We start from the raw sequence: 11,849 nt of genomic DNA, 5'->3' as shown, positions 1-11,849 counted from the left end.
CGGATTTTTCTTCGTTTGTTGATCGTTATATCACACCAAATTAAAGAGTTTACATTCTTATTCATTTTTGAGCACATAAACTTTCGATTAAATTAAAATTTTCATTTTATTTCTTTTCTTTTTTTTAATAAATTTAAACACCTTTAATGCAGACATATAATAAAATTTTTAATTAAATTAACTAGATTACATAAACTGCTTTTAAAACTGTAACAAAAAACAAAGCGTACATGCTTTTTAATAAAAATAAAATCTAACAAATTCAATGAAATGAAATTTCTGATTCAAATCGGATAGCAATGCGAAAACTTCGACTGGAAGTAGAAGAATGTGCGTTTGAAAATTATATAACATAACGACGACGCATGGTCGCAACATTTTTATTAAGTTCGATTTATTAAAAAATTAGGAAAAAACGTATTCCGTTATATCTCTAAACATTTAATATATATCCCCGATTAATATATACACAATAAGTAAATACGTCATCGTTCACGTAATATTTTTATTACGCGTTTATTTTTTGTGTATATATATATATATATATAGTTTTTAATTTGGTATATAAATACGGTAGCAAAAATCTCAGCTTGATACTTAACAGCAAGATACAAATTATTCGATGTTGTAATCGCGCGTACTAATTTAGGCAGTTGCAAATCGATTTGATTCGATTTCAGTCACCACTCTTTCAAGCCATCTGCACGTTTTTTTTTTCGCGTGGATAGCTTGTTGTATTTTACCGTATGAAGTATTTACACAGAGAGATGCGGTTTTACAAGTGTCGATACTAATTTACACAAATACACGACATAAACGTAAATATTATTCGACCTGCCATAAACTGCGATTGCGCCGCAGTGTATACAATACTAATACTGCACTTTTATGTTGTTTTTATGTAATATACAAACGACAAAATAAAATATACGTCGTACTTAAACTTTCCGCGCGCGCGTACACAAGAAATCCCATCGTATTTCCGAAAACTAACGCGCCCAGACTTTTTTTTTATTAAGGTCTTTGGTGATCTGGTGTCGATTTCAATATATCAGGTTGAGTTGGAAGACAGCTTGAACCTGTAAAAAATTATGTTTACTAGGCACCATTCTCGTATTAAACAAATTTAAAGAAGATTTTTTACTTGTAATATGTTATGAGAGCTATAAAAAGGAAAATTAGAAATTTTCTTTTTTCACCGACCAGTCGCGGGTCTCAAAGTGGATTTGATAGACCGGTGTGATCCGTTGCGAGTTAGAGTATTCATTTGAGGAGTGCCCGGTAATGCGTGGCCGAGAGCATTCATGTAGTCAGCGATCAGTAGTGTTATTTCCAAAATCTGAAAATTGTTAATTGTAAACACATGAACATTTTCCAACCCGTATAAATGTTATGTGTACGCACTTTAGGTTTAGAAAGTGCGAACAAAAGTTTCTGCTCGGCCGCACCCTCATCCGGACAAGCGACAAGCATAAAGTCGTCTAAGCAGCCACCGAATGTCACTATATTTGCATAATTGTAACGACACATGACCGCCATTGTTTGTAACTCGAGCAACGTTACACTATCTTCAGATACTGCTATCCAAACAGTTACAGGGTCGGTTTGCTTCAGCTGAAAAGTCATTTTTATAATCAAGTCAAATTACATCATCGAATCATCACGGACTTTATTTTTGAAATTATATTATATAAATTATTGTTTATTTATACTTTTGCTTGGTACAAGGTAGCTCCGAAAAAAGGCCACTTTCTGGTACATGTGAGATATATACGAACGCAATCCAATACACTACGTCCTTTTAAAGCGATCCATTTTTCTTGCAGCTTTTCCTGCAATTCTCTGGTGTGGAGAAATAACATTTCGTAAAATAGAAAAGAAAATTTATGATACTTAAACAAATAGATATATATATATATATATATATTGTTGAAGGAAACTGTTGATCATTCACCTCAATTGATCGGCAGTAATATTGGTTCGATAGCGTAACGGATAAAACTTATCCAACGCTTGTAGTACGAGATGGTGCGGATTGGCACCGCTACCGCGTGCCTTATCATTGTTATATTCCCCGAAGTCAATCTGTAAAATTTATATTATTATTTATAAATTGTTTAAATTAACGTAATTAAGTGTGCAACGTAACACATATCCGACACATGTTACAAATCGTACCTGTGCCATCAATGATGCTAATTCGAAAGCGAGTTCACGATTCAAAGGAAATTTTCCTTGCACAACTTGTTGATTCACTTGATAGCATAACAGAAGTCTTTCTTTGTCCGTTTCCATTTTAGCAGCTTGCCGCCAGTAGCAGCGTGATTTGTATGTCAATTGTATCACTCTGGTGTTCTCGAATTTTCCCGAGCCCTTCTCCCGTAACGCGGTTTCCCACTTCGAGATGATGTCGCATAGCTGAGATACAATTCACATAAGTAAGTTTCGAGTCTTATCGAGTCTTATCGAACTAATTAAAAGATTCGAATAATTCTAATATAATGATATACAAAGTTTACATATAAGCGATGAGTATATAAATATAGAAATTTTATAAACCTTCGCTTGTAGATCAATAAAGTGTTCGAGATCCTTTTCGATCGGATCATCGCTGAATAGCGTGAAGCCGGACTGATGAACGTCTCTACAGCCGATCTCCTGATTCAAGGTGTTCAAAAATTCCTCTATCGTCGTGCTACCGTCGAAGCTTACAACTTGGTACGTGCCGTTTAGAAAGTGAACGGGTATGGCATGCGGTAGCGAATGATGATACGGATTCTTCATCAGGATTGACAGCACTTCCATTCTCGAGGGTTTTACCTCTCTACCGCCATTCTGTAAAGTTCTCTCCAAGGCTCTCTCGCAGTAAGCCGCGTATTTGCCGCATTCCGTTCTGATGTAACAACGTAATGTAACGTGACGCAAGATAAATAACAGCACTAAACAAATTGAATCGATCATTGCGGAAAAGTGTATGTGTGTAAAAAGTCTCTTCTCTTCTTCAAACATGTTTGTTCGCTCTTTTCTAATTTCTATCAATTTCTTTTCTCCACAATGGTCGATTCGCTTGGATCGGCTGTCACTCACTTGGTGTCGGCGTTTCTCTGCAGGTGCAATTTCAGGTACCACAGTAGCCGGTTGTTCCTAGGTAAGAAGAGCGAGACAGCGAGCGCCAGGAGTTGCCACCCTTGGATAAGCACGTACTGCGCGGGATTAGTTTTGCAGTCCAAGATAGTGGAGGTTGAGTGGCCCTGCGTGAGCGGAGGACTGTGAGAAGTCGAGGCCGTTGATTGCGCGTCCGCATTTTCACCGCTGCCATTTGCCGCGGGACTTTGCGTATCGCAGGTGAAGAGCGATTGCGTGGCGCAGAGGAGGAGCTGCTGCAATGGTATGCTGGCATACTACTACGGTCCCTGTATTATATATATTCGGCCGATCCTAGCTTAATATTTTTCATTGTCCAAAGGTAAACGCGATACGTTTTACTCACGCGCAAGTTGAATGATGACACATCTCGATATTCATCTATGTACAATACGTTGCCGTTTTTAGTTACCTTTCAATTCTTTTTTATCATATTTGATTTACTGATAAGTGAACACTTATTTGCTTTATAAAAATTGTATAAATATTGTATACATATATGTATAAATAATATGTGTGCAATTCTCTCAAGTATTAAAAAAAATGTTATATAAATACATAACACAAAATAAAAACAGAATACTTTCTCGAAAATTTAAATCACTCTCGCGTTATAAACTCGCGTAAAATTGAAATAGAAAAAAATATAAAAACGAAAAAGACAAAAATACTCTTTACGAGATTTAAAATTTACAACTATGAAACGATAACTTTCTATTAATTCTTTTTATTATTAATTTACTGCGATTTCTCAAATACAAAAAAAAATCGTTTTATTACTAGGAAATTTGTGCTCCTAAACAATAGATTAATCGAACCATGTTATCGTTAGTAAATAAAAGCACGAGAAATCGAAATTCCAATACACCACTCTACATTATGTTAATCGGATGAAAAACGCGTATATCTCGATATATAAATCCTTAGAATCGCATAAAAATTAAAATACGTAAATGAAAAAAAGCTCTTAGGCTCCTAAAGCGCGTGAGTTTACCGTACCAGCTGTAGTAAAGCGTTGCGTTTACATTCATTGAAGTTACATAAGACGAACAAGGCCGTTTTCTTCGCAACTTTGCGATCCAATATTCAGGACAATGTATGTGTCTACGTACCATGTATCCTTTTTTTTTTTTTAAATCAATTTAAAAGGAAAACAGGATGTAAATAAAAGGAGAGGGAAAGGATGTAAATAAGAAGCAAGGGAAATTGGAAAACGGATAAGAAAAAATCTAAGTGATATAAAAATCCAAAAGACGTTTGAAAAATGTCTATAAAAGACATTCTCATAATATTTATGTCTTTATACACATCTTTTCGTTGTCTTTTGATTGACGCTCGAGATGCGATCTAAGGAAAGTTGTAGGATTATAAGAGTGTTTCATTTGTTAATCTATTTCAGTGATAAAAAGTCTATATTTCTAAGCAGCATTCAAACAGAATATCCAAGTAACTATTGCAACTATTGTAAAAAAAAGGAACTCATGGCAAATTAGAAAAAGATCTAAAAAAGTTTTTCTGTGTGTGTCCTCATGTACACCAACATACCATTCTGCAAGTGTGTGTGTGTAGCGCGGAACGTATTTTGACGGATCTCTCATTTGAATTATATATTATATATATTTAAATTATATATTATATATATTAAGTTATATATTAAATTATATATTATATATATATGTATATATACTATGCGATATGATATATGATCGACTATAATATAATTTATGAATCGTCGAAATATGTTCGGCTCACATGAAGGGCGTTAGGGTAACTTGATTGGATATGATGTATATAAATATTAAAATATATATGGTGAAAGTAAAACGAAACTCAACACCATCGTGATGTAACAAAATTGTAAACGCATGCGACCGAAATAAAGTGAGAATCTAAAAGACAGCACACTTAAAGCGGCAAATTAGAATTAAATGTGTCAATATATAAATTTGTTAAAATTAAAATAGTCGTTTCGAACTTGGTCAAGTATTATTATTAGCAGCAACACGCTTTTTTTTTCTTGTCGAGTTATTAAGTGCTACATCGAGTTCCGAGTTAGACCATTTCCCGCCAAACCACTACTTGATGTTTTCTACGGCCAGAGGAGAATAAATTAATCATAATACTTGACTAAGCGTACTCGGTGTGTACCATTTTCCGCACGTCGAAAGAAATATGAGAAAAAAATGATACCGGAAACGGTTCAATGATGCATGTGAGACAAAGATGAGATCCATCTCCGAGAGTTTTGATAAATGAACGATCGATGAGTATATCGCTTTAACTTTAAAAAATGGTACAGAATGGTTAAGTGTTTTTGTTAAACAATAAGCAGGACTTACAACGCGCGCAGTACCCAGTGACACAAGTCTTGCGGCCTTTTTTACCTGTACGCCCAAACGGTGTTGCGTGTGACGACTTGTCTGCTTTACCAGTGCACATATAAATTCAGACTGAAGTTCAGGCTGATCTAAACATTGTTGCAATGCGTTTTGTGCTAGAACCACGTGGTAGTCGATACCTGCTTGCTCTACTGCCACCGACATAAACAGCTGACAGGCCTGAATACGAGAATTGCATAAAGTTATCATACACAAAGTATCAGACTTGTTTGTTTTGATCGTAATTTTTAAGTTTAGTTGTAATTTTTGTTTTCTGCTATAATTTAAGACAAAATAAATTGCAGATAAATTCATCACAAAAAAAAATATCAACCTTGAAGAGCTTTATGGCTTCGGTCTGCAGGGATTCAGAAGTTAAACTAGTCAGCGGACTCGTGATGCTTTCTTTTGAGTGCAGCAGTAAAGGATGTCGCCACAGCACGCAGCTGGGATCGCCATCGGTCTCCATTAATCTCTGCACTAGTTGCTCGTACTGTGTACCGGCGCTCGGTCCGCCTCCGGATACCACCGTCAAATGGTAGAGCCAGTTATCCTTGTCCTGCTTGTGCGGCATCAGTAAATACGTCGGTCCCTGATGCGTCGGAAAGATACCGATTGTTCTTTCATGCGGACACTCGGCGTCTCTCTCTTCGCTATCGCTATCTGACACGTGCTCCACCTCTTCTACTCGAGCGTCCCTCATGTTGATTTGACCAATGGGATTCTAAAAACATAAAATGATTTTTGTTCGCTTGAAACGTGTTAGAACGGTTTTTGTTTAATCGGTATATATTTTTCAGATATATCTTGAAAATGATTCACGTGACACTTACCGTGTCGCTGGGGCACTTAAAATAAAGGAACATCTTGCCGATGAGAACGCACCAACACTTCTTCGCGTGACCGTTCTTCACTTTCGTTAACCAACCTTGTATCGTCGGTTTGTTATCTTCCTTGCTGAGCAGAAGTTTCGTCGCGTTTCTCCTCTGCACGTTTTGTAACACTCTTATCCAGTCTTCCATCGTGGCAATACAGTCCGCGGTTAAGTAATACGTCTTCTTACCGGTGGCTATTTCAAAAGTGGCCGCGCCTTCAGCTCTATTAATCCTGAAAGATATTCATATTTGATCGAATTTGTTCTTTTTTTTTTTCTAAAAACGAGTTTCTTTAAAATCATTCTAGTTATTACATTGCGTATGCATACCTGCATACTTCGTCCAAAATTATTTGACCTTGAGGTTTCCGATTAACGTCATTTTGACTCTTCCAGTAAGTCAGCACACCGTTTTTCAGAACAAACCATCGCTTTCGCCACGTTTTTAACTTGCCGCCCAACTTAGCCAGGTGACCTGTCTTCTCCAGAGATTCCTGTCTCTTTGGACTTTCACCGGAAACGCGCATCAGCAGACTAGGCATACTCGATTCCAGAGATGTCGAACTGAGCGCGTCAGGAGGTATTGCGTAATCCTCGGACAATCCTGACTCGAGAGAAGTATCTGCATCAAAACAAACTTAAAGTTGTTGAATGTCAAATACATTTTTGTACACGCAATATTTTGTTTTTGTACATCTGGACGCTTAAATTTATTTCACCGCATAAAAAAATGTTGTCCATAGTATATATACTATAAAAAAATTAAATATATAAAAGTAAAAACTAATATATCAATTATTAACTAATTTATTAATCAATCAATTGTTGACTAGTATATCAATTAAACTCACCACGTTTTACGCTTTTACTAGGAGAGCCGCTTGAGCTTCTTTTTGCAGGGCTAAGACTACTAGTTGTTTTAATACTTTTTGAAGGACTGCTCCCACTACCGAGAGAGGAGTCCGTATTATCAGACGAGCTATTCGTGATTCTTGTGTTGGTCTCGGTTTGATTCGGGTGTTCTTCGCCGTCCGAACTGTCGTCGGAACTGTCACCGAAAGGCATGGATCTGATTTGACTAGCACGTCCTGAAAAACGTATAAATGTATATTATACACAGTAAACATATTTTCCGATTTTTTTTAAAGTTATCCTTAAAACTTTAATTGACTTTTGCAGTCTACCTTTGACCGTGGCGTATACTGGAACAGAAATATCGCAATAGCCTTGAGAGTTGTGCGCTGTCAAGTTGTGTCCCGTAGCCTGGGAATGTTTCGACGAACTCGTGTTGGTTATCGTGGAAGGTGCAGATTCCTCGTTTGTCGGTGGACCGATGCCAAGGCCGCCGTCTGCTACCTATAAAACGTCACGGAGATGTGATTAGTAATTATAATCAAATTACTAATTAAAAGTAATCGAATTAATAGAAAACAAAATTTCATTTCAAAGAATTTTATTACAGTGAAATTTGAGTTGATGTGTTAACGCAGAGTATCTTACAATTTTATTTTTATGCACGCGTTTGGAGAGAGAGCCAAGATTAATGTCATACCTGATATATTTTTGCCTCCCAACTAGGAAATCTGTGCAACGGCGGGGTCGGTGGACGAGGGCCTTGCCCTCCCTGCAGCCAATTCATGCCCTCGCGGCTTGGTGTATATATCTCGGCGTAGTCATGCACCGCTTCCGAGCTTCCACTGTCCCTGCTCGCTTCCGAGACACCGGATATATTCGGCAACATCACCAGATTCTCCACCGCTGCAGCCAGTTCTTCAGACAGCAGACTAAAGAGAGAATAAAGAAAAGCGGCAAGCATAAAGCACAAAACGAATTGAAACTGTTTTCTTATACATCATGCTCGTATGTGTCATGTACGTGTGTGTCTTTTCAAACTTTGTCACTGATCGATAAAAATTAAGAATGTATTGTGACAATCTAAAAATTTTATGAAACATATAAACACAATATAACATATAACATATAACATTTAACATATAACATATATACATATAACATATATAAACCATATAAATAAAATATAATAAATACAAAAATATAAATATATTTACATGTATGTGTATATAATATATAAACATATATGTTATATATTATATGTATACACACGTATGTAACAATAAGAAGGTAATTAGGGGGGGAAGGTCGACGGGTCCCCTCAGAAAGTTTCAGGACGTTACAGGGTACCACATTTTGAAAACTCGGGCGCCACTATCACGTCATGAAGCCTCCTAAAGAGAATCGAAATACGAGAGAGCCATACGAGTGCATTTAATGTGTTCCGTAGGAGCAGCGAAATAGAAATGTTTTTTGAGCTTCGTGAATAACATAAGACAGAACAGTTCGTTTGCGCAAGTGTGTATCTGGTACGGTCTCGGGAAGAGAGTTACCTTGAATCCATATTCGTGGCTGCAATTCCTCGTTGAATGGTACCGCAAGCGGATAAATGTCTCCGATGCTTCGTGCCCGTTTGCGGCTCCGCAACGATATTCTGCACGCACTCCGGCACTGTCTGCGGAGTACCTTCTAGACTTTCTGAACGTCTACGATCGATGCGCAAGGTAGGATCCACTTCCAGAGACAAAGATGCTCTTGTCGGTGCCTAAATTTATTTAATTACTCATTAAAAACTCAGACGAGTGCGCTAGAAGAACTTGATATGTTTTTCTGACGGAAAGTTCTGCGAAAGTTTTGCATTATAATTTTTTCCGATGACTGATTACTTCAAAAAAAAAAAAAAAACTTACGGGAGGTTTAAGTCCAATATTGGTTATATGATTGCGTAACAACTCTAGTTGCTGATTGCACTTATTGTTTTGTTCTCTAAGATGCTGATTCTGCTGTTCCAGTTCTCTCAATTTATTAGTGACCCATTCTTTTATTCTCGCTGCTTTTGCCTCTACCTGCCTGGCATCTTGTAACCGCAGTTGCCTCTGTGAATAAGCGACAGTGACTGATAAGATGACACATAGCTTAGTGATCCCACCCATTTGAGCAATTATCTGATATCGTAATCTTATGTACCAAAAAACGAATTACGGTGTGCATTAGTTTTATCTTTACAAACAATTTATTTAAATTTAAAAAAATTTTAAAAAAGATATGTTTTGATATTTTTTTAGATCGTAGATATTAAATAGCAAAAATTTACTTCGCAAATTTTTCGATATTTGTAGATTAAATTAAAAAAAGACAAGTTAAAAACTGGATTTAAATAAAAAAATAAATTTATTTTATAAAAATACTTTTCTCTATACCTGTTCCTCGACTTGAGTCTCTAACTTCGAAATGCAGGCACAATGGACATCCTCGATCTTGTCATTCTGCGTACCGGAAGTAGACGGTAGCGAATGCGGCGGAGAACCAACGCCGGATGTGCTTAGACAGTATTCACCCTTCACCAACCGCTCCTCCATCATCCGTACCTGTAGCAGACACAGAGTGAGATCGAGCATTCATAGTTTATGTGCTCGTATTAATCTTCCTGAGAGACATCGGACTAACTTAATAAATTCGATTTAATTATTCTGTCAGGTTTTCTTGAATAATTTGAAATCGATTACTTCACAACGGAAAAATGTCAAGTACGATTATGTCTCTTGTAAGTAAATGTGGATTTTAGAATACATTAAATACGTTTATATTGATCTTGCAACGATAAATCTATCAGTTATCTTAAAATTTCATTTATATGTACATTTATATATATATACTTCTATTTCATATGTATACTTCTGTCGTGTATGCACACACATCGATTCTTTTCTAAAAAGTTTAATTCTCAAAATGTGCTTAAATTTTTCGTCGCTCTTTATATAATTTCAAGTATATTTTATTTTACTATTAAATAATGATTTTAAAAAATGTAAATATATATTTTTAAGTGTTTTCACATCACCGCAACGTTATATTTCCTTTCGCAAAGGAGAACAACTGATCTGCCAAACTACAGTTTACATACGTTCGCTTTGTTTGTTGTCGAATGAACTCCAGAACCATCCGTTTTCAATAACAAAGACCAAGTATTCTCATAGCTAGTAGAACTCAACGAACCGAGCAGTTCGTCGGAGAAACTTCTCTTTACAATAATCGCGAGTCAAAGAAACAATCACTGAGCGGGAAGAAAAGAAAGAGTCACGCGAGAAACATCACAGAAAAGCATCACAAAGAAGCGTCATAGAAAAAAAGTCATCTGATAACACGAATCAGGGTTAAACAGAAACTGCAAGTAATTGTCACAGAACAATCGTTTGTTCAGGAACATAATACGCATGTGTATGACTACCAAACTTTACTACTACGTTAACCGATGAGTAATCACGTAATTCTCAATTAGTTCTCAATGAAAATGTGAATATTTGCAAAAACAAAACAAAGGCTCCGAACGAAGTGACCGAGTTTCACTGCGTTGTGACAACGAGCGACGACGAACGAGTTTTCTGAAAAAAAAAAAAAAAGCGCGGATAGTATTCGCACGAGTGCGTACGTCACATTGTGTTTTGCGTGCGTTGTATTATACAAGGGGAGATAGAAAGAAAAGAGAAACAAATAGAAAAAGAGAGAGAGAGAGAGAGCTCGCACACGTCGGGGTGAACCCTTCCTATACTGTACGTACGGATACGTATGGCGTTCGTGCACGGTATATTACGCGACCGAAGCGTTTTGCGGAGAGCAGCTGTCAAAAATCGATATCGCCTTAACGGCCCGGCAAATATATACGGTAAACTCCACGCGAGGGTGCGAGAGAGCGAGAGCGAGCTGAACGTCCACGGCGACTAGCCGAAAGGGGACTCGAGAGAAAATCAATACGGGGAAATCCTCTCTCTCGCCGAATGTTTTCCCGTCATGTGCCTTCTCGTCGTAGTCGCGATCGTCGTCGTAGTCCACCACGTTGTACATATGTTCTACCCCGACTTATATCGATCTCCCGCGCGCCATCCCTGTTTTTCCTCGCGACGTCCTGTTCTCGCGTCGCACTACTGGCTCGCTTTCACGCGCGCGTTTAGTCTTTTCCCGTCGATGTCACATCCTCGCGATCGCGACGCGCCGCGTTGCGCTGCGCGCTCATCGGTAAAAAATAACAATCATCGAATTTCGTTTTAGCGAGAGGTAATATAACAGTACGAACAATTTTTATCAATGCTATTGGGTCAATGTTTTTTTTTTTTTCACGCAAATTCGATTTTCTATCAATAAAGACCTTTAATTTTAAGACTTCTCTCTGTTATTAATTTACTCTTGCGTCCTTTACGCGATTAAAATTTGAATATAATACCGAAATATAATAGTAATTCAAATATTAGGTTTTCTATTAAAAAATATATATAATTATTTACATAATATACATAAAATAATTTTAGAACAATAATCTTCATATAATACACATGACACATATATAAATAAAAAAAATCAGTGACGATTATGTTGTGCTTAGTAAT

At 36.9% G+C, this 11,849-nt stretch overlaps 1 protein-coding gene across 10 annotated transcripts in view; it reads right to left on the bottom strand.

The window, feature by feature from the left end:
• Positions 1-223: 223 nt before the first annotated feature.
• The window catches only part of LOC109853060 (uncharacterized protein CG43867), a 55,384-nt gene continuing 43,758 nt past the window's right edge, over positions 224-11,849 (bottom strand). For 3 of the 10 annotated variants that reach the window (XM_020424782.1, XM_020424785.1, XM_020424783.1), the window contains 18 exons: positions 9,669-9,836; positions 9,159-9,344; positions 8,802-9,013; positions 7,949-8,180; positions 7,581-7,752; positions 7,248-7,484; positions 6,727-7,018; positions 6,356-6,629; positions 5,857-6,246; positions 5,529-5,702; positions 3,088-3,380; positions 2,560-2,893; positions 2,179-2,418; positions 1,955-2,085; positions 1,713-1,842; positions 1,405-1,614; positions 1,204-1,339; positions 227-1,079 (listed from right to left, as the gene is read on the bottom strand). In XM_020424782.1, the coding sequence (XP_020280371.1) occupies positions 1,015-1,079; positions 1,204-1,339; positions 1,405-1,614; positions 1,713-1,842; positions 1,955-2,085; positions 2,179-2,418; positions 2,560-2,893; positions 3,088-3,380; positions 5,529-5,702; positions 5,857-6,246; positions 6,356-6,629; positions 6,727-7,018; positions 7,248-7,484; positions 7,581-7,752; positions 7,949-8,180; positions 8,802-9,013; positions 9,159-9,344; positions 9,669-9,836 (3,876 nt within the window). In that variant the 3' untranslated portion in view covers positions 227-1,014. Of the gene's footprint in view, positions 1,080-1,203; positions 1,340-1,404; positions 1,615-1,712; positions 1,843-1,954; positions 2,086-2,178; positions 2,419-2,559; positions 2,894-3,087; positions 3,381-5,483; positions 5,703-5,856; positions 6,247-6,355; positions 6,630-6,726; positions 7,019-7,247; positions 7,485-7,580; positions 7,753-7,948; positions 8,181-8,801; positions 9,014-9,158; positions 9,345-9,668; positions 9,837-10,372; positions 10,577-11,849 lie in introns of those variants that run through there. The other 7 variants (XM_020424776.1, XM_020424777.1, XM_020424784.1 and 4 more) reach the window with 6 other exon arrangements.

Source organism: Pseudomyrmex gracilis, unplaced genomic scaffold (genome assembly GCF_002006095.1).
Source record: "Pseudomyrmex gracilis isolate BER0280 unplaced genomic scaffold, ASM200609v1 scaffold_42, whole genome shotgun sequence".
NCBI lineage: Eukaryota > Metazoa > Arthropoda > Insecta > Hymenoptera > Formicidae > Pseudomyrmex > Pseudomyrmex gracilis.
The sequence above is the reverse complement of the archived record's forward strand: the minus strand, read 5'-3'. Positions and strand labels throughout refer to the sequence as shown.